General features: G+C 46.9%; 1 protein-coding gene across 8 annotated transcripts in view; it reads right to left on the bottom strand.

The window, feature by feature from the left end:
* LCOR (ligand dependent nuclear receptor corepressor) overlaps positions 1 to 19,885 on the bottom strand; it is a 101,028-nt gene extending 81,143 nt beyond the window's left edge. Inside the window, exon 1 of one of the 8 annotated variants that reach the window (XM_075504713.1) lies at positions 19,806 to 19,885. In XM_075504713.1, coding sequence (XP_075360828.1) covers positions 19,806 to 19,827 — 22 coding nt within the window. In that variant the 5' untranslated portion in view covers positions 19,828 to 19,885. Of the gene's footprint in view, positions 1 to 6,790; positions 6,952 to 19,805 lie in introns of those variants that run through there. The other 7 variants (XM_075504722.1, XM_075504712.1, XM_075504714.1 and 4 more) reach the window with 7 other exon arrangements.
* Positions 19,886 to 22,177: the final 2,292 nt, after the last annotated feature.

Below are 22,177 nucleotides of genomic sequence, written 5' to 3'. Positions count from 1 at the left end.
GGAGAGAGCATGGTATAACTCATGGCACTTTGAAGAGGGAGAATGAAGCAATCTTCCTGCTACTGTAAGTGAACACGATGCCTGCAGAAATTAGCACTTATTCAGCAAAAGACAACTTGGATTTGTGCATATGTGACAATACCAGTTGAATAGCCTCAACTCTTCATTCTCTGCCTCTCCATCCTCTGCAGATGTTATAGCAAAAAAAAAAAAAAAATTGTTTTCCAGTCAAGTCTAGTCAGGGAACTGATTCACCAAGCTGCCACACATAGTTGTGCCAGCACAGAGGGGACTATTTAAGCCAGCTTAGACAGCACTGCTGTCAAACATAACCATAGTCTGTAGCGCAGTTACAAGACAGAAGATGCAAACCAGAAAACTCCCTGCCTTTGAAGGAGGCTATCCTGTTCTTTCCCCTTCCCTTCACCCTAGGGACATGACTCCATCCAGTGCTTCAGATGAGCTCTCCTCTCATCTCATTCCTAGCTAGGATGACTCAGGTTACTAAGCATCACCAGAAGATTAGCTGGTTTTGCAGTCTTCTGTCAGTTTAGTAAAAACAAGCACTACCACCCCTTTTGGCCAGAGGTAGGGCCTAGATTGGCTCAGCCCATCCCATCCAATCCTGCCCTCAGAAAATCCCCAAATTTTTGTATTTCTTAGAGAATTAGAAATATCCATCCCAGTAACCTTCAAGAACCAAAGCTTCATCCACTTAAGAGCAAAAACATACATACATAGGAGGGTGAGGAAGAGGATTGGAAAGTCCCATGTGAAACACTGCAGTAGTGTCCCCTCTGCCCTGACCAGTATGACAGGGCTACCTTTCTTTAACCCTATTAAATGCCTGCTCTTCCTCAAACCTTGCCTAAACTGACTTTTAGGAAGTATTCTCATTGTTACTTTACATTAGCCACGAAGAACACAAGTTCTCAGACAAAAAAAAAACCCACACTTGTCTGGATGTAAGATAACCTAAGATGGCAGAGCATTAAGCCATTTAAGTACTATGCAATAAGGATTTAGACAACTGAGCACAAGAATTGGGACTTTGTATCATCCATTCTTAATTAAAGTGCAGTTATTGTATTTCTGTACATAACAGTATTTAGATTAGCATCAATATATAGCACAAATTGTCAAAAAATGGCTTAAAAAATGTGAACAATCCTTCAGGTACTCTTTTAAAATCGTGCCATACCACAAAGCTGTAAATCTGTAGTATATATATCTCAATATAAATACTACAAAGATTTAATCTAGGTGGATTTGGACTATTTCCTGCATACACAGAATGGTTTATTGTAATTCATTTTGAGAAGTTCTATTAAAAGTGGATGAACTCTGAATGTCATTAGCTCTTACTTAAAAGTTAAGTCAAAAAACCCTATACTTCCTGCAGGATGAACATGTCCCAAGAAGGAAACCTCCCACCTTGCAGTGATAGTTATTACTTCACACAAATTAAAATAGATTTTTGTTGAAATGCGAAACAAACCAAGTGATTTGGCCTAGTCCAAAATTTCATGTCACAGCCACCAGAAGAAGAACTCAAGATGGTATAATACAAAGTGATTATGAAGATTTTTTTGAATATGCTTTTGTTTGGTTGACATTGTCCCTGTCAGGGTAGAAGTTATTCTTCATTTGCAAATAGGGAAACACGGGCAAATTTGAAGTGATTTATGGTGAATCCAAAGAGATACTTGAAACAGATCTAGATTCGTCCCCCGCAGTTCAACTTCTACTGTTCTTCAGATGCATACCATCCTTCCATGCGCATTTAAAGTGAAGCTAAATATCAAGCTGTAAATTTCACTCCTTACAACTAAAGATTTTTATTTTTAAATGACAGCTGCTTCAGTTTTTTTCCTGGCATAACTCTGTCATAAAAGGGTAATTCTCCCTCCCTGTATCCATCCTGCCAACAGGCAAAAATGTTTTGTGTGTGTAAACCATATCTTTTTGAACAAGCCTTCAGCTACTACACTGTAAAGTATCTGTACAATGGATTTATATCAATAAAAGAAGCCACAAGCTGCATCTACATTACATGCAGGTTGAAATAAGGCAAATAGTACCACTTGCACATTTGTGGGGGGCATATCTAAAACAGATAGCAGTTTAGAATAGCCCTACATTTAAACTTTTACTTGACCACAATTTCAGCTAACTTGCTTTTTATTATTATTTTTCATCAACATCAGGGCTATAATAAGCTTTCTCATTTTGGAACAAAGAAATACAATCTGCCCTTTGAACCAGAACTATGTTAAACACTTGGAGACTCAAGCCTACTTCCAAAACAATGAGATAACATGGCTAACTGTTTGGAAGCAGCAGCTAATTCATATCACATACAGGCTGGAACTATACCCAAGCAATAATCAAGATAAGAAAATGTAATAAAGATTTCAGAATTATTCAACTGTTATACACCTTCTCTTGATTAATATTAGCTTCTAATACTTCCTGATGTATCATATTTCTTCCACAGGATCCACACTTTAGTCCTAAGTATCTACGGTCATGGAAGACCACCACCATTCAACAAACTAGTACACAGAAACAGATCAGGTACTCAGGTTGCGGTATTTCACCAGCAACGATCATATTAAAAAAAAAAAAAAAAAAAAAAGGAAATTACTCCAGCTTATTTTGACAGCTTAAGAGTAAAATCAACAGCTAAGCAGCATCTCAGTGAAACACTGACAGAGCTCAAGCTGAGTGGAAATCTTATGTGAATGTTACAGGTTTTCTCTTTAAATCATCATTTTGCTCCCAAAACTAGGATCACTGCTACATTCCCTCCCTGCCCCCACCCCCCAACACAGGCTGTAATTCAGTCAGGGAGTCTCTAAGAGTATAGCTAATATTTAACAAAGGGCCAAGCATCACCAGCTAGTAGAAATGCATGCAACCACCTCAAACTATCACTTCAGTAACCACACAGCATTGCAATGCTATTACTGCCTGTATAAAAGGTATCAGGAGGGTTTCAGGGATCTACGGGTTCTCTCCTCCCTCAAACTCCCCATTCCTTAGCTGATCTGATCTCATCAACCATTTCCAATTCAGCAAGTGACTGGAGGCGGGGCGGGGGGGGTGTGTGTAAAAAAAATTAATTTAAAAAAAAAAAACCACCACATACATTTGTCTCTAGGTATCTGCTTTTGGCCACTGAGAAACACTCAAGATGGGTACAGAGAGCACATATATTAGCATCAAATAGTTATCATCTGGCATATCGTGTCTCTAGAATCAAAGTCCTATCAGGGCATCAAGACACTGCGCGCCACTCCTGGCTCCCCTCCTACGCTGTGGTTCAACAGCAGCGAGCCCAGGGCAGCTCACTGCAAAGAGAGCTTAGACACCCCTTCTCCACACTTCCCTCCACCTCTGGGCCACGGCATGCTGCTCCCTCAATTGCATCACTGCATTAACAGAACTGTTCGGGACTTGCCCCCCACCAGCCGCACCACCACCCTCCCCCAGAAAAGAGGTTTGAAATGCATGATGAGGAAGGAAGGTTTAAGCCAGATCAGTTCCCTGAGCTACCTCCCACAAAAAGCTGTGCTGGCACAACCAAAGGTGCAACTCTGTGACAGTTCAAGATGATCTGCGTCTCTGCTGCTGCGTTCTCACTCTTTTCCTTTCCACCAGCTATGCATTCTCACCCTCTTCCTTGCACTAGCACTGGTATTTGCTTGACCCGACAGTGAGCCAGTGCAGTGAGCTATACTAGCAGAAAATTATTCTACTCCCTCCAAAAGATGATGTTTTCTGCTAGCATAGCTCCCCTGAATTGGCTCCCTGTGGGCAAAGGTGGGTCCTTCAGTCCTCCTGTGGTTTTGCTCCCCTGAAGAGCACAAGCTTAGTTTGACAAACTGTCATGAAGCCACAGTCCAACAGAGCAGCCTATTGCAGAAGCAAGAAACAGGAGGGAAAAGGGAATTACTTAAGCCATTTTTATTGCCAAATGCACTAGTTCAAACCACAGGCTTTATTTTTTCTGACTACCACACCGTGTGGTATTAGAATGACTTTTCAGGGAATGATGCTAACACAGAGAATCCCACACACCTCAAATTTACTTTCAGAACGAAATACGAATGGGTATTTCTGAAGTAACGAGAAGGATTTTCCCATACACTGCTTCCCCATATTTATGTATCAGTATTTATTGAAGGAACAGATTCTTAAAGACTTCTACAAACGGCCAAGGTGAAAGAGAACGTTACATCATTTAACAGGTCAACTACCAAATCTCGAGGAACATTGTCAAAACCCACTTAAAAAGGCAACAGAGATGTATTTGGGGAAAGGGGTTAAGATCACAGCATAATTTCAGCTGGACATCCTGGGCTAGAGCAATAAACCTTTTATAACTCTATGAAAAGAATATCAAAATCAAAAAAGGTAACAATTAACACATTTATATGACCCAACAATTGATGCAAGATTCATACTAGGAACAGGGCAGGTCCCGAGATATCATAAAGCTGATCAATTTGAGGTTGAAACTATTTATGACATAGTGCCATCAAGATAAAAAGTCACATAGCACTGTTACACTTTGGACTTTTTTTTTTTAAAAATGGTTTTGTACTTTACCTCCAAAAAATCCCAGTCAACTCTGTGCTTAACAGCGTTCACAGTATCTTTTGTTAAACACACACAGAGGGACTTTCACAGAGGGAAATCTTTTGGAGGAACAAAACATATATCAAATTTAAGCACGAGGAAGAGATATGGAAGGGATAGAGGAGAAAGCAACTTCTCCAGGAGCTGGCAATTTAAATAGCTTTAGGGAAGTGGAACAGGGTGTGTATAAATGGGGGTGGCGGTGGTGTTTGTTTTAAGTTTTAGCACTTAGGGTTGCTAAGAACTTTAATAACATAGTATTTTCCTTGAGTCTGCACATAACACAAACTCCTCTAGCTACCCAAGATTTTCCCAATGAGCAGCACAATGAACAGACACAATTCTTGCATTTCATCCCAACACGACATCTTCAACAGCAGCAACTATCCTTTTTTTTTTTTTTCTTTCTTTCTTTCTCCCCCCCCCACACCATTTACTCCTCACAGCTATCTGGTTAAGCTCTGAGCAGCAGGACAGCTCCACTGGAGGACTGAAGGACCCAACGACAAAGCAGCAGGGACCGAGGCAAAGACAAGATGACATGCTGCAAGTAGGGAGTTTGGAAAGGACTAGAACAGGTGATCCCCAGCAGCTGAGGCAAGAGGAGATGAGACAAGAAGAGAGAAGTAAAATAAATCCAGTTCAAGCAGAGGTGGAAGCTAACAAAATGTTCCTAACGTAGCACAGCTAGAATCAAAATAAAACCCCATAAACTGGATCTAGAAGCATCAATAATTGGTTGGAAAGAAAACCCAGCACTTTCATGCAGAGGCTGAGTTTCTCAGCAACGTATTGCCCTTGAATAGCTTCATGCTTAAAACAAGTTAATTACTCATATTAATCTGGAGTTAACAAGCATCTAGCGCACACTTTTATATTACAGGAATTTGAACATTTAGACGAAGCCAAAAATATATACAGCAGCAGTTACAACTCCTGGCGTAACCAAAAATGGTGTTTCAAATCCCTCATAATGAACTAGGATGCTGAGCTAACTGACAATAAGAGGTTTAACTCTGCACACAAGGAACTAAAGTGAATCTGTGAATGTTATTACAGATTACCTACACTGAGCAGTCACTGGCAGATTATGGCCATATTTGCATATTTAAAAATAAAATGAGGATTTGTGCTCAATTAAAAGCAGGAGGCCAAAGAAGAAGAGACGTACCAGTGTTCTGGTTAGAGATTTTTAAGGTTATGCTGGAAGTTTACAGCCTACTGTTGTCAAACCTATTTTACTATCTTTGCAGACACCCACCAAATTCCTGGCCTAGAGCTGGCGTTTATGGGTATTTTGGGACCCGTAGAAAAGGCCTCAATTTCTCACTGGGAAAGAGAAAAGGGCAAAATCTATATTTTGAACGGAGAAAGTTACTCGAGATGAAAGGGCGTTGGGGGCTTCTTTTTTCAAAATCCCCAAATATTTGATTGCAAGGAGCCTGCATAACAACAAACGCGCACAAGAGAGGAGGAAGGGAAAAAAAAAAGGGGGAAAAAAAAGAAGAGAAAAGCAATCACACATCCTTTTAACCCCCGCGGCCCCGCTCCGGATTCACGGCGTCAATCCGACACCCCGATCCACAACTTTCCGCCGGCCCCGCCACGGCGTTCCCTCGCTCCCGAGCCTCCCCCCGCTGCTTCTCCCGCTGGGGCGCGGGGCGGGCGCGCCGCCGCCGGCTCCGCGGCCTCCCTCCCTCCCGCCTCGCCTCACGGCGGCGGGCCGGGGGCAGGCGAGGCGGGCCGGGCCGGGCCGGGCTCGCCTCGCCTCCCGCGGCGGCGGATGGGCAGTGACAGGCGGGCCGCTCCCCGCCGGCGGGCGCGGCCCCGGCCCCGCCGTAAACAAGTTTGAAGGGGCCGCGGCCGGGCCGGGCGGGGAGGAGCGGGCGCGGCGCTGACAGGGGCCGCACAAAAGGGCAGGGCAGGACCCCCCTCCCGGCTCCCTCCCCGGCGAAGGGCGGGGCCCGGCCCGGCGCCGCTCGCCTCACGGCGGCCCGCGGCGGCGGGGGGAGGGGGGCGGGCCCGCAGGCCGCGGCGCCGCTCGCCTCACGGCCCCCCCCCCCGGCGGAGCCTCCCCCCGCCACCGCCGCCGCCGCCGCCGCCGCGGGGCCCGGCCCGGCCTCCCCGCCGCGCCGCCGTCCCTCACCTACACAGTGAATGAGCTTGTGTCGCCACGAATCGAGCTGGTGGCGGACGCCGCGCCTCTCGATGGAGCACTGCTGCCGCCCGCACGGGCTCGCCATCTTCTGGGCGGCGGGCGGGGGTGGGGGTGGGGGCGGCGGCGGGCACGGCCAGGGGGGCAGGGACGGGAAGGAAGGGCCGCGCGCCGCGCCGCGCCACGCCCACCCGCCGTCAGCGCCCGCCTCGCCGCGCCACGCAGGCGCCGCCGGGCCGCGCCACGCCCCGCCCCGCCCCGCCGCCGGCCCCTTCCCGCCGCGCGCCTGCGCCGCCGCGGCCTCCTCTCCCCGCCCGCCACCTGCCCGCACGTGCGGCGCCGCCGCACCCGCCCGCTGGGGGGCGCTGTGTCCCCCCGCCGCCTTCCGTCACGCAGCGGGGCCGAGCGGCCTGCCGCGGTACGCCCGAGGCGGCGGTCCAGCGGGGCCTGCCGTCCTCCCTAAGGGGATGTCGCACCCCTGAGGGGCCACTGCGTCTGAGAGGACATCCCACCCCTGAGTGACTGGCCCTCAGGGAACGTCCCACCCCAGAAGGGTCACTGTCCCCTGAGGAGACATCCCACCCCTCAGTGACTGGCCCTCAGGGAACGTCCCACCCCAGAAGGGTCACTGTCCCCTGGGGGGACATCCCACCCCTGAGGGGGCCACAGAGTTTTCTGCCAGGAAGAGTTGAAATCTCCTCCTTTGCTCCACGGTGTAGTTAAAAACACTGGGTCTGTTGGTGGCCATGAGGAAAAGGAAAGACACTTGGCTGCCGCAGCCAAGAGGCCTCCCGATACTGATCCCGCAATGGCGGCTCCCTGCCACAACCACCTCCTGTGTTTTATCCGTGTCCGTTTACCCTTCAGCCTTACACCACAAGAACAAAGACCTCCCTCCAGCCTGAGCTCAGGCATTTTAAGGGGGTTGATGATGCAATAACACCATTGCTGACGGCAAGCGGTGACCGCATTGATAGGCAAGGGGCAGGTGTGGTACTGCCTGGTGCCTGTGCAGGGGAAAACCGGCACCAGCTTTCTGCAAGCTCGGAGGATGAGCTCGGGAAGATGAAATGTCTCACCCCAAACCCTGCAGCAAGGCCAGAGACGAAGCCCAGGAGTCGTGGCCTTTATTCCCCCACCCTAACCACCGGAGCCGTTACCCTCACCTTGCCAAGCCGCACACAATTAGGGAGTTTGAAAGGCAGGGAGGTCAGAGCTGGCTGTATGCAGATGTGGTAGTAGGATGTCCCAGATAAACACTTCTCTCTCCACAGGAAATATCTTAAGCTGCTGTTCAGGTGCAGTCGCAGCTGCAGTAAGCCAGTTGTCCTATTCAAAAGGAACTCCAAGAGGCACAGAGCAGGCTCTTGGTGCACGTAGGTAGGAGAGCAATGAGCCTGTCCTGCAAAAGGAGGCCAGGACAGCTCAGTTTGGCTAGTCCAGCAAAATGAAAGCAAAACCAAGGTGTGATTGCTCTGCCACTGTACCAGGGAAGCTCCGGTGGGGAAAGGGTGTAAATTTCAAGGAAGGGACAGAGCTGGCTGAAGCCCAATGATAGCATAAAGACAGATTATTAATTGTCTCTTTTCTTGTGGAGGTGGTCAGAGGATGGTTTCTGACTGTAGGAGGCAGAACTTCCCAGAGCAGACAGCAACCAGAATAGCAAGAGGCAAGAAGCCTGTTTCAAGATGCAGCTTCCTTGTGAAGAGGGCAATGCAAAGTTTGTTGTTGTGAGTGGAGCAGCCTGGTTTAGTGACCAGGGAATCCCAGTTGTGGTTTGAAAGCCATTAGTGGTGGAAAGAAGGAAAGCATGACCTATGGAGAATTTCTCTGCTACAAACACTGGGAAAGCTCTTTGAGTACCTCGGCTCAGGAACGATGTCCTGAGCTGCACCTCACTCCAGTTGTTGGTGATACTCTGGTCTTCATTCCACCCCTTTTTCAGTGTGACAAGCCATTGGAGTCTTCATTTCCAGAGTCCTTGTGTTGGCAGTGGGGAATCTTCCTTCTACTCAAAGTCCAGACACGCCGCCTGCTAGAGCCGGTTCAAAAGCCTGTTAGGCACTGTACTAACCTCAGAAGTACCTCTTCCCTGAGAGGGAGATGATCTAAACAAAAGGATTGCAACAGGAATGCTCTAGTCTCCAGCAGGGAACTTCTGTCTGCAGTCTGGATGATAGCTAGGAACAGCGGGTGGACAAGCTGCTAGAGAGGCTAATCATTGCTGACCCTGCATCTTATCAGTCCAGATACACCAGGACTAGTGCCTGCCCACTGTGGTCTTCACAAGAGCCCTCCTGCAAATTCTTCCTTGCAAGATTCTTCTCTTGCTCCGATGCCCGCAAAATAAACTTAGTGGTGATGAGCTTGCTGTGAACATGGCTATTGGCCATCAAGCTGTTACTATCTTCTTGTTTCTTCTGCACTTAGTTCGCATCCCTGCTGTGACAGGCAATGGGTCATCTGATGCCGATCTTAAATTTATCAATGTCCATTTCAGAGCAAGTTTGGTTTCTTGTTCCCGCTAACTCCTTTCAGGAGGCTGCCTCCAAATTTCCCTTCCCCAGTGGCTGCAGAGCCGCTCCTAACATACCAGCAGCCCATGTTCCTCAATCCGCTTACACCCAGGTGGTGCTGAAGTGCTCTTTTAAGCATCTTTTCTCCCCAACCTGCCCCTAACACAATTCCGTGCACAGCCTCCATGTAGCCCTCCTTTTTCTAGGGTGGACAAAATAAATTTCCATAGTTCCTCCTTCTGTGGCCAGATATTGCCCAGATAGTATTAGCTGTCCTTCACACCGCCTGATCGGTTTCGAACGTACTTTTTTTGAGCAAGCATGAACAGAATTACTCATGCTTTTCCACAAAGCGTGCCTGCCCTCTGGAGAAAGTACCTTGCCTGAAAGTCACATCCTACAACTTTGACTCACAAACCTTGGTGGCTTTAACTGTTTTGGCTGTGCCCTGCAGCTCTATCATACGCCCTGTGGCTGGAGGTTAGCACTCCCTCGGCAGAACTAGCAGGAAGGAAACGTGTGCTGGCTGGCACATCTTGCTGTGGTTATATTATCTCTAATCTTGACCTCCAGCACTTATTAATAGAGAGTTCCAGTTTTGTTGTTCTCTTTTGTGCAATCCTCTGTTCCTAGACTGATGTTTAGATAGCAAACTCTTCGAGAAAGTCCCACGTTTCTATTCTGTGCTGGTGCAGCACCTACCAAAAAGCTTCTGATCTCTGACTGGGACACGTATGAGCTGTGGTAAAACTATCAGTGGGTATGAGAATTAATTCGTTTTCCAAACCCTGCTGCTCCCCCCAGGGCTAATCACAGACTGTTAGTGTGATAAATACCAACAATTTAGATTTCTTACCCACTGCCAAAGCAGAGAAGAAGAGGATGAGGAAAGCATGAACCAGAGGATCCAGTACATAAGGCAAGAGAAAGTGCTTGAGAGCTAGAGGAAGGGAATGGTCCTGCAATCTAAAAAATTGTTTAATTCCACAGGCCTCCTGTGGGGAAGGGCAAACAGAGGGTCAAGGTCCACTTAAAAAAAGGGCAGCAACATCTGGAATCGCTAGCCAAAACTTTTGTGTTCAGAGGGATGGAGGAGGAGGGTGTAAAGAACAGTGGGGCTGGCCTCAGGAGACCCAGCAAGAGCAACAGCTAAGTGAGCAATCACCAACCAAGGTGATGGCAGATCTGACTTGATCCCAGAATTAGGCTGGACCGGGTCTGATATACCAGAGCCTGCACCATGCTGCCACCAACACCATCGGACAGTTTTGTTCAAACCAAAGCGCATCTTCCATTTTCTTGGCCAACACCATCAGTAGGCCACAGCAGCCATTCCTCTGCTCGCTCCTGCAAACGTCTCAGCACAAACTCTCTAGCTGGGACGGAGCTTCGGCCTGCTCCCGATTCCCCACCAGCTCTGAGACTTGCTGCAGTGGGAGCGTTGTTTTTCCCCTGTTTCACAGTGGCTCCCCTTTGATGTTAATTGTTTGCAGGCAAAGCTTAATGGAGAGCGTAGCTGCTCTCTGGTTCATCTGCTGGTTACTACTGAGCTGCCCAGACCAGTGGAGAAAATGCTTTGATGTTAATGAGCTGCAGACAATTTCACTTAACACCGAGCAGGGCCTGGCATCTCAGAGGTAAGACTTTCAAGGCAGATTCTACAGCAAGTCTCTCCAACATCCGTTTTGCCATAGGAACAGAAAATGTGCAGAAAGACATTAGAACAGAAACCTGTCTTCTGACCCGCTGTTGCACCACACCCGGTATCGTTACAGCCCAAGGTGCCAGAGGCAGGGAAATAGTGGGAATAAAAAATGGCCCCATCAAATCACATGGCCTTTATAGGATTCAGTGGAACCAGGATTTACCCCCCTCTCACCCCCTGTAAACTGCCTGCCTCGCTGGTTTTGTACACGCAGTACAAATACACAGAAATGGGAGAAGGGAATGGATTGTAAATTGCTGATTTGCAAGAGTCTGGTTCCTGTGTAGCTGGTGCTCAAGGCAACCCCGTTCTGAAAGTGGCACCTTCTCCATCAGCACAGCAGATGTCTGAATGAAATGGGCCAGCTGCAGTGAAGTGAGACTTGCCACAGGCAGCCTTGGACTATCCTCTTTCTTAAGCAGATATGCCAGCAAAACACTTTTCTGTAGATCTGCTACAGGCAGCAGCACACTGCCAAGCACATGCAAACCTACAGGTCAGCGATGTGCCCTCAGAGGCAGGGTACGAAAGAGCCCATGGATGTGTTGCAGCTTCCCAGGGGTCGGTCAGCCTTTGTTGGGGGCCCCAGACAAGGAGGCTGGGACTCCTCCCTAGGGTAGCACCTCACACACTCGAGGGAGAGCCCAGATCAGGCAGAGCTCCTGCTGTGGAGAGGTGGTGTGGGAAGCAGGGAAAGGTGAGAAAGAAATGTGCCCAGTGGAAATGTGGGATACCGCAGTCTCAGGAAGGCAGCATTGAATCACAAGTACAAAGACATGTGAGAAAAAAGGCACAAATTCAATTTTGTAACCCTCTGCCGGTCATCAGCAAATTATATTTACCATATCACACAAACTCTGCTTCTATCCACACGCTGTGAGCTTTTGAATGAAGAGGCAAGCAACCCAGTCCTCTGGGGAACGCCCAGCCAAGCAGAACAAACGCAGGCTACATCCCGTCAAGTAGAGCAACAAAGGAGACCTCACTGAAAGTTAAGGAGAAACATGCCTTATTCTGAGGAATGTGGCTTAATTCCAGTATATTGCATTTGTTAAATGATTTATAGTAACGAAAGAGAGATTATCTTCTCAGTTTTCTCACCAGGACAGGATTGTTCCCTGCAGCAAACTTTGGATTACAAAGGTAAAATAATGCAAGCCAAGAGCAAATGCTTGTGCTGGGCCCATTGCAGGGAGGAGCTCACACAAATGTCTGTACTCCCTCCCACATTGAAATAAAACCTAACAAGGTAGGGTTTTGGGGTTTTTTTTTGCCTAGAATTAAGAAAAAAAGAAGTGAAATCATAGAGGAGACCATGACTGATCACAGGCCAAGGATCACACTGCAGTTTGGAAAGTCTATCCAAATCAATGGGAAGAGACACAAAATTAACCTTTGACAAGGCATTCAGCATTTGCTGTGCAGCAAAAGTCACTCCCAAAAGTCACTCCATCCAAGAAAGCTTGTGGGCCATGTTTTGACACTATGGATACAACTGCACCTCCAGCATCCTGCAAGAGGCGAGACTGACAGATAAGAGGCAGTCAAGTTGAGGACAGCGCAGAGCAACACACGCCATGATCCACAGATAGTGGGAGGGGAAACACTGTCATTTACGCTGCTGGGCAGCAGTCTGCAAACCACCATGGAGCGCACGCAGGATGGATGAAGAGGGCAGCAATCGGATCCCTTTTTCAGAGGGTTTTAGCGTCACGTGCAATAGCAGCTTCACTGGAGACGGACAGACTGTCAGCCCGAAAGTAAATGAGATATTCATTACGTTTTGGATGGATTTCAGTGCACAAGACAATGTGTTGTCAGTAGTTGTAATATTAATGTAAATAGAAAGCAATATATTTGGAAGGTGGACAGGGATAATCTGGGGTTTACAGCAGGGAGTTTATCCCTATTAAAGGAACAGGAAAGCTGGAGGGTTGAATAAATGGACTAGAAAAGATCACCTTTGTAATAAAAGGAAGGGTGCATGCAGCAAGGTGAACACTAGGTCAACCTGTAACTGTTTTGAGGGGATAAGGAAATGTTTACTTGAAACCAGGGTAGAGCTGGAAGAGCCAAGCTGTCTGCAGCAAATACAACTTGAGATAGTTCGTTTGTCTTTAAGCGAGGCTAAATGTAGATAATGCTATACTTTCAAAAGTCTCAGGATGGGTGAAAAAAACAAACAAAAAAATCAAGAATGGGGATATTGTAGGACAATAACAGATAAAGCCCTTCATTTACACACAGATGCCCTCCAAATCCAAATAAATACATACAAAATCCTCAAGATAAGTGTTGCTGATCAATACAACAGTGAATATTTTTCCACCCTGGATGCGTCTGCAGGGTTTTACAAATGCCCTTCGTAAAGCAAAGCAAAGCATGGGATTGCAAGATATCTTTTCCTTAGGCTGGGGCTGTGTCTGGTACCCACCATGATCCAAAGAAAAGCAGACTCGGTTCAGTTCTGTGTGCTTTGCTCCAGTGCCACCGTCCCTTGCACACACGAAGCATATCTCCTCTGCATGACACTTATTTTCACACGTGACAGCACAGTTGGTCATGCACGTGTGTGACAGATGAGCCGTTTTGCTGCTAAAGAACGGATAACTGCTGGGTTCTGCTTTTCCCCCACTCGAGGGGAGAGAGTCAGCTGTCCTTCCTCTGTGCCACTGCTGACTGTCAGGAAATTTTCAGGAACTTAACCAACTTTGGTCCGATTCAGTCAAATTTGCAAGAAAGGTGGCAATCTCCCTATAGTTCCAAAGTTCTTAGCAGGGTTATCAGCAGACAACACAGTCTTGTGGGAGTCAGTTCATTAAGGAGCTTGGCCAAAACCATAAATGCTACAGAAATAGGAAACAACAAAACATTAACTCAACCAAGCATATGGGTAGCTCAGAGGAAGGCTTGGTGCATCCTAGGAGAGAAGCAAGGGGAACAGACCGTCACGCCTTACGAGCTTTCCACACCAGCAACCTGACAACCGTGCCCCAAAATGAAGGATGCAAAGTGTTTGAGAGCTTCAAGTTGCTCATGAAAGAGCCCCAAACCTGATACACAACAACAATAAAGGCAGTGCTCAAGAATGTTGTCAGACATTGGTATCCTGCACTCACAGCCACGTTCAAAACTACACTCAATGTTAAATGTGCTTGTGGTCACTGCGAAGGCATGAGGGAGGTGCTGGAGACTCAGCAACAAATGACTAATTGTGATGGCACTTGCCCAAGAACTTTAAAGGCTTTCAGATATGAAATCACTGAATTATTTGATGCAGTGTGCAACCTTCTGCTTAAGCTGACCTTGATAATCAAGAAGTGAAAAGTGGCAAACATAGTGCCAGTTTCTGAATAGAGATTGAAGAAATTAAGGAATGATTACCATACCCATCACCCTGGCAAGAACTCCAGTATGGGTACAAAAAGCTGGATGTCTTTATACACAGTAAGCTGACCTTAACCAGCAATGACCGTAAAATGCTTCTTGTCATTGCCGAGGATGAGGGGGAGCACATGCAGCTAGAAAATATCTCTGCCCTTCTCCAAGGTGATAGAATTTTTCTTTTCAGTTACAAATGTACATTCAGCAAACTGAAAAAGGAGCTGGTGAAGGAAGACATTTTCATGGAGCAAAGCCCAGAGCTAGACATTGAACATGTGAATTTTATTTTAAAAAAAGCAACAACAACAACAAAAAACTGAAGCCAGTGTAAGATCTTGTCTCATTTCAGTAGGAAGATGATTGCCAGAGAAGCAGCTCAAGATGTGAAGCCACAGAAAGTGATTCAGGCTACTAGCACAGTATTTGTCCAGGTTCCAGAAAGAAAAAAAAAAAAAAAAAAGAAAGAAAGGAAAAAAGAAAGAAAGGAAAAAAGAAAGAAAGGAAAAAAGAAAGAAAGGAAAAAAGAAAGAAAGGAAAAAAGAAAGAAAGGAAAAAAGAAAGAAAGGAAAAAAGAAAGAAAGGAAAAAAGAAAGAAAGGAAAAAAGAAAGAAAGGAAAAAAGAAAGAAAGGAAAAAAGAAAGAAAGGAAAAAAGAAAGAAAGGAAAAAAGAAAGAAAGGAAAAAAGAAAGAAAGGAAAAAAGAAAGAAAGGAAAAAAGAAAGAAAGGAAAAAAGAAAGAAAGGAAAAAAGAAAGAAAGGAAAAAAGAAAGAAAGGAAAAAAGAAAGAAAGGAAAAAAGAAAGAAAGGAAAAAAGAAAGAAAGGAAAAAAGAAAGAAAGGAAAAAAGAAAGAAAGGAAAAAAGAAAGAAAGGAAAAAAGAAAGAAAGGAAAAAAGAAAGAAAGGAAAAAAGAAAGAAAGGAAAAAAAGAAAGAAAGGAAAAAAGAAAGAAAGGAAAAAAGAAAAAAAGCCTGAGATATTGTTTAAACTACTAGAGAACCATTATGTATTGATACGTGTCTAAGTAATGCTGAGCATATACTATTGACCACCTGATTAGGATAGTGGAATGAAGAACAGCTGGAGGACTTTAAGAGGTTGTCAGGGGAGAAAACATAATGATAATGGGAGATATTAATTACCCCCATATAGACCGGGTAGATACCATGTCAAAGAATGATGCAAAGGCTGTATTTTTAGCCCTGCTAAATGAGTAGTTCTTAGAATGACCACTCAGAGGAGCGAAGTGGAGGATGAACTCCTGATTTAGTCACGAGTAGTACACAGGAGGGAGTTTGAAATGTAATAGTGAACAGTTGCTTTGTCATAACGAACGCGATGTGCTCAAATTCAGTATTACTGCAGGAGAGGAAAAAGCAACAGAAAAAGTACACTGCAGTGCAATGTAACTTAAAAGGGAGATGAGTATATTCTCCTTCAAAAGGGAATAAGTATAAAAGTCAGGGGAGTAATTAAGAAGAATTTTAAAGTAGCTGATGAAAGGACAAAATGCTTGCAATGACATTGAGACCCTGTACTTAAAGCTTTAAATGTGCCATCTTAAAGCTTTAAATATGCCATCACTCAAAATATGCTAACAAAAAATCTCCAAGTCTGGCACAGTTAAAGAGCTGAGCAAAGACGACATTTAGAAGTAAAAAGACATCCTTCAAAAAGTATAAGCTATGGCCAAAGAAGAAATATAGAAAATCCCAAATTCTGCCAAGTTAAATAAAAAAAAAAAACCACAAACCAAACCAAAAAAACAAACAAAAAACCCCTAAACCAAAAAACAACCAACCCAACTGGCCTATTAGGCCAGCCAAAATAGTTTTTGAACAGAAGCTTGCTAAAAACATGAAGATTACTAATAAAAACATGTTTTACACAGTAGGAGGAAGCCTACAGGGAATCAGGGGCCCAACAGTGAGCTTTAAGGGAAGAACAGTAAAGAAAAATGACCTTGACTAGAGGCTACTGTCACCAGACAGAGTTGTGCACATCCAAACCTTTTTTGCTAGGTATTGAGTATCCTGCACTGCCTCCCAGGCAGCTGTGGTTTAACAGGAATGGGTGTATGTATAATTTCGACTGAAGTTTGGGTCCAGCCTTGTAATTGCCTCACTCCATTATATGTCTTCCAGCAGGCTGAAGAAAATACTGCTGAAATAATAAGGTGATGACTGATGGTTTCAGACTGGATTTCGGTCCCTGTTAACTTACAGACATTTCATTAATAGATGACTCTGAAGTGAACAGTCAGTTGGGAAGCACCGAGGTCTGAGGAATTAGCCACTAGCCAAAGCACCATGAGCAAGAGGCAACAAAGACAAAACTGAGCCCAGCTTGTGGTTCTGGGAGGGGTTACTGCTTCACCAACCTTGCTCTCACATGGAGATGTTTAGAGATGTTGATAGAGATGGGGATTAGGAGAACAGCTGTCCATAGCAGTAAGCGGTGTTGGCTGCTGTCACCTCTTTCCCTGGTTGCTATTGGTACTCCAGAGACCCTGTCCTGCTCTGACCTGTTCCTTTTATCCAGGCCATTAATAGCATTGCCTTCTCCGGAGCCTGCTTCCACCAGCATCCGGAGGACTCTGACTTATTCATTTTCCTCCAGTGGCAGCTACAATTCATGACCAGATACATCCTGCAGGTCCCTTCACAGAGATTGTAGGTAGCTCTCACAGTCTTGTCCACTGGTGAAAATGGACTGAAGTGGGATCTAACTGTGCAGTAGCCAGGCTTCAAAGCCTATAAAAGCCCAAGAGTAGTCTGAACTAGTTCCTTATGCATTGTACCATGCGTTTCCCCAAAGGTTATGATCTTCTGTTATACGTTTAATGTGCATTTTTTTATAACCAGTTTAAGTACTTTGTCTACACGCTAAGTGCAACCTCAGGTCTTGGAAGTTCTAAGGCCCCTGTGCTGGACCCTGAGGTGCTGTACACAGACATTCCCCAGTCTGCACATCTTCCTTGCACAGCACCGTAAATGTCCCACGTGCACTTCACGAGACCTTTGATGGACTATAGACCTCTTGCTTGTTAGCCTTATCACCATTTGAGTCATGCTGTCAAGCATGCCCTCTCTTGGGTTGCATGGCTAGAGCTGTTAAACTTCATTTTCTAAGCCTGTGCAGCATTGCTCTAGCGAACAAGTGGTATTCGGGAATCCCTTTGCCCCCAGGTACTTGAAGGAGAGTTTCTTTATTTAGGGACAAGTTCCAACTGTCTCTAGGTAACAGAGAAAGTATATTTTCTGCTGCTTCTCTACATATTTCCTGCCTCTAAAAATAAGGTATTTAAAGATGCAGTTTCCAATACTCACCGGTTCACCTGGGAACAGAGCTTGTACACAATATTGATATCGTACACAATTTCACAACCTTGTAGCTTACCCATTGACTAAGCCTTCTAGCTGCACTCAATTTACCTTGCTTAGCATGCTTCATATGGACTTGTGGGTCTCCCTTGAATTAAGCCGGGAGGTGTTAAATCCATTTGTCCTAGCGGTGTTATCTCCTAAGGCTCAGTTGTCACCTAACCAGAATCTTCTGAGGTTAAACTAGAAATACCACATCCTTTATCTCCCTCATCCATTCCCGGTACAAGTTCTTCTCCTTCTAAGATTTTGCGACAGCCTGCGGCCACTGATTTTGTAGGCTTCTCCCTAAGTCGTGCTATTTGCTGTGGTCACATCAGGCAAGCCAGAATCTTGGCAAACTGGCAATATGATGAGCCAGAGGATGGTGCACCCCAGCGCGTGCTGGGACGCTCGGCGGAGGCAGAGCGTGCCGCCTGGAATGAAGTCGTAGAGATAAGCACGCGTGGAAGCTGGCTGGGAGCTCCCCGTCGGTAGAAGGAGAGCAGGAAGTTGTGAAGCACTGCTAGTAAAACAGGTCATTGTAAGGACATAAAAGGGCATGACACGGATAAGATATGTCCTGAGGAGGTGTGAGAAAGGGTGGTAAAAAGGGCCCTGCACAGGTCTTCTCAGGGGTTGGCTACAGACGCACCAGATGCAGCCTCGAGTATAAACTGCGCTGTCTCTACGGCTACAAGAAGAATAAAGAGTAGAAATTGTGCAATTATAGGAACCTTTAATTTCCCAGTGAATGCCAGGCAATAAACAGCGCCAGAACAGCAGGGTACAGGTATCGTCTGACAAGAGGGAAAGCAAATGTCCTTGTCGATTCATTGTAACGTAAAGTACAACATTATTTCAGACGTTGTTCTAGTGTATGGTGAGATTGCTCTATCAGTCAGGCAACAGAGCTGCAGGGAGGAGCAGAGCCTGCAAGGAGAGGGGTGGGGAAGAGGAGACACGAGCCAACTGCGGTGAAAACCCAAAAGTGGGTTTTACTCTGTTTCAGTAAAGGTGATTAGGGAAACACGGGGAGCGATGAGATACCTAATGAAATGGGCAGAGAGCAATAGAAATTATCCTTAGATGAGGCTGCCAGTTTCTTAGACTAAGGCACTCAATGCAGAGTTAAGGATGATGCACTACGAAGCGGGAGAAACTGCTGCTGAGGGTGAAGATGAGTCCCAAGGTTGGTAAGGAGATACAGGAGAGACTGCCCAAGCTGCATCAAAACCAAGCACGACCAGCCTGCAGGAAGCATATTAACCATGTACCTTGGGAATACATTCAGGTTAGTAAATCCATTGGTAATTTCCGAAGAGCCAAGTGAGAGCTCCCAAAATGCAGAGGGAGCACAGGGTTGGGAGGGTTGCAAGTGCTGAGAGAAGTAGTTCCTCATAGAGGAAGAAGAAGGGGACCTTGACCTTGTCAAGGGATGTGGGAAGTAGCAGAAAGGGCAAACGTAAACCCTTGGGGACCAGCAGTAAGGACATTCGCTATAAGCTGATGAAATGGAGGCACCATTTCATCAGAAAAGGAATAAAAGGACCTTACTGCACTGGAAGATGAATGTGAAGCAGCAGCGTGATGCTTCTGTGAAAGAGGAACAGCATGATGCTAGGATGTATCAGACAAGTTATTTTTAGCAGAGTCAGAAACATTATTGCCATTGCGCAGGGCATTGTGAGACTTCTTCCAGAACATCCTTGTGGCTCTGCATCCAGGAAGGATAAATTTCCACTGCACAGAGAAAAACTATTTGGATACTGATACAAACAAGCACAAACTGATGAAGATCTACTAGAAGAGTTTGGCTTGTTCTGGCTGCAAGGGGACAAATGTATTTCCGAAGAACCACTGAAAGAAAATTGTAAATAAGAAAATGTTAAGAAAATCTTTAAGACTTACAACAATGGCACAAAATAATGAGTAAGTTTAGATGGTGAATTGGAGAGTTTCTAGCCCTACCAGGAGTGAAGTTCTGGACCAGCCTTCCAAGAATGGTAATGGGGCAGAGAAACCCAGATGAATTTAACTTACAGTTTGATAAAACTCCCTCCATAAACTTCTAAATGGAGGAGGCCTGGAGATGGGCAGTTCAGCCTGGGACACAGCTCCTGGCTGGCCAAGGAGTCAGCAGCGCTAAGGTTGTTTGGAGGAGGTGCTGCTTCAGCCCCAGGCTTCCAGGTTTCTGCTGGTCACTGCAAAGATCAAGAACAAACGATTTCCCCCTTAATTTGCTTCTAAAGGTACTGAGCTTTTCCTTCTTCCAGAACACTAAAGACAGGCTCAGGGCCTCATGCATTGGTGCTTCCAGCATTACAGTCCCAGAGGTCTGCTCACACATTAGGCTTAACGCTATCGCCAGATTAGGGTCAGGAGGGAATTTTCCTGGATTGATAGAAAAATTGTGGTTGCATTTTTTGTGTGGTTTGTTTTGTTTGTTTTGGGGTTTTTTTTTGCACGTCTCCAAGTTCACGTCTATTTTCTAGATACCGTGTAATTTTTTTCACAAATTCTCTGCCATCTCTGCCAGGCTGCAGACCTGATGATCCCTCAATCTCCCCTGCTTATTTCCCATGGCATGTTACAGCTGCAGCTTTTTTGCTAAGAGGAGTCAGGAAGTATTTGCAGTGCCTGGTTTGTGGGACGAGTGGAGCAGGTGTCCAGTTCAGAGGCACCGTCAGGGCATTCATTGCATCTTTACTCACAACTGCAGGACACTTGACTGTGGGGTGACCCTGGAGGACTGCCCCAATGTGAACACAAGTACACACGATGACTGCAAAAGCAGCTGGAAGAGGGAACATGGGAATTAACCCAGGCTGTCAGCTGTACAAGCACAGATTTAAAGCACGCACAACCACTGGCTGGCCTCCAGGGCTTGCTTGCAGGCAGGCAGGGATCTGGGACAAGGGATGTGTAAGAGAGCAGAGAACGTGCAAGAGCGAGGAAGCCCCAAACCAGCAGGCTCTGCATGCCGTAGGGGGATGAGCGTCTCTCCCAGCTCTCAGGAGCTCCTCTGAGCCCACGTTTCCAGTGATCCCAGCACCAAACTCCCACAGCCCCTCTCTGCAGGTACCCTGAAGCTAGGTGCCCCTGTGAGGCTCCCCATGCAGGGAGCCCAGGCTGGGGCCACACAGCCGCAACACAGCAGCAGTCTCTGCTTTGGGTCAGGACCTCTGAGCTCTTGGATGCGCAGAGTCAGCCTGAATCTCAAGGGCTGGTGGTCCCAAGGAACGGAATGGGTGCAAACAGCAAGAAGCATTGCACGGCCAGGATCGTCCCTGGCACCTCTCCCCATGGGGGTCCCTGTCAGCTTTCAGGATGAGCACGCTGAACATCTTAAGTCAGATCGTAAGTGTGAACATCCTAAGCGTGGAAAAGCACACCCACCTCGTGGCAATGTGGGCGCTCAGCACCTGGCAGCATCCAGCCCCAAGGTCCCAGAATAACCTTTCCTCAGGATAAATGGCTCTGCGGTTCCTGGGGAAATGTTGAGCTCCGCAAAGCAATGGGGACAAGGGCTGTGCAGCCTCTGGCCCCAGACAGAGGTGTGCAAGGAGTGCTGCTGTCAGACTCTCTGGGTGGCCCTCTGCCTTTTGCATGTGGGGTCCAAACCAGCTTATGCATGGAGCACAGGCTCCTCATCTTCCAGGTTTTACCCACGATGAAGGGCCACTCTGGATGCCCTTCTAGCTGCTTTCTAGCTTGGAAATCGCGTTCAGGACATACTAATACAAGACGGGACGAGAAGGGAAAGGGAGGAGGAAGGTGTGAAATCAGCATCAGCCTCTTGGAAGTTTGTTCTAGCAGAAGGGTGCAGACAGCAGGGCCTGGTGCAGGGAGGGTTAGGGACAACCACAAGAGAGTGGAGTCTGCAGCAGGAACAGAAGGGGAAAGGTTGAGAGTGCCTTGAAGAGAGTGAAAACCCTAGCTCCGCTTAGTGACCTCTCAGAAAACGCTCCCTGCGTAGTTTCCTGCCATGGGCTGCTGCAGCTCGGGGCAGAGCCACTCACACAGGCAGTGAAGGATGCTGTGACTTGGAGGAGGAAGGTTGGCTGTCCTACATGCACTGTATGCCTCGGGTCCCCTGGCATGCCTCTGGCAGGGGAAACCCCCCACGGGTACCGCTGATGCCAGCGGGGCAAAGCCTCTTCCAAAGGGCACCTGCGAGCCGAGCGGGGCTATTCTGGGCCAGCGATGCGGCCACCAGCAGGACTTACCTATTGGTGTGTGCAGAGGAGAGCCGAGGCATGGCTCTGCCTTGGGAGCTCCAGGTCCAAACTCCCAAACTGGGCTGTCTGCAGTGCAGCAGGGTAGTCCGGCTGGCACCGGGGAGGCACACAGAGCTGCCAGCCGTCGAGCCAGGGGCTGCCCACGCACACAACTCCAGCCAGAGCCAAAGGCAG

This window comes from Mycteria americana, chromosome 6, assembly GCF_035582795.1.
Source record: "Mycteria americana isolate JAX WOST 10 ecotype Jacksonville Zoo and Gardens chromosome 6, USCA_MyAme_1.0, whole genome shotgun sequence".
NCBI classification, from domain to species: Eukaryota; Metazoa; Chordata; class Aves; order Ciconiiformes; family Ciconiidae; genus Mycteria; species Mycteria americana.
Note: the sequence above shows the minus strand (reverse complement) of the source record. Positions and strands in the feature narration are given on the sequence as shown.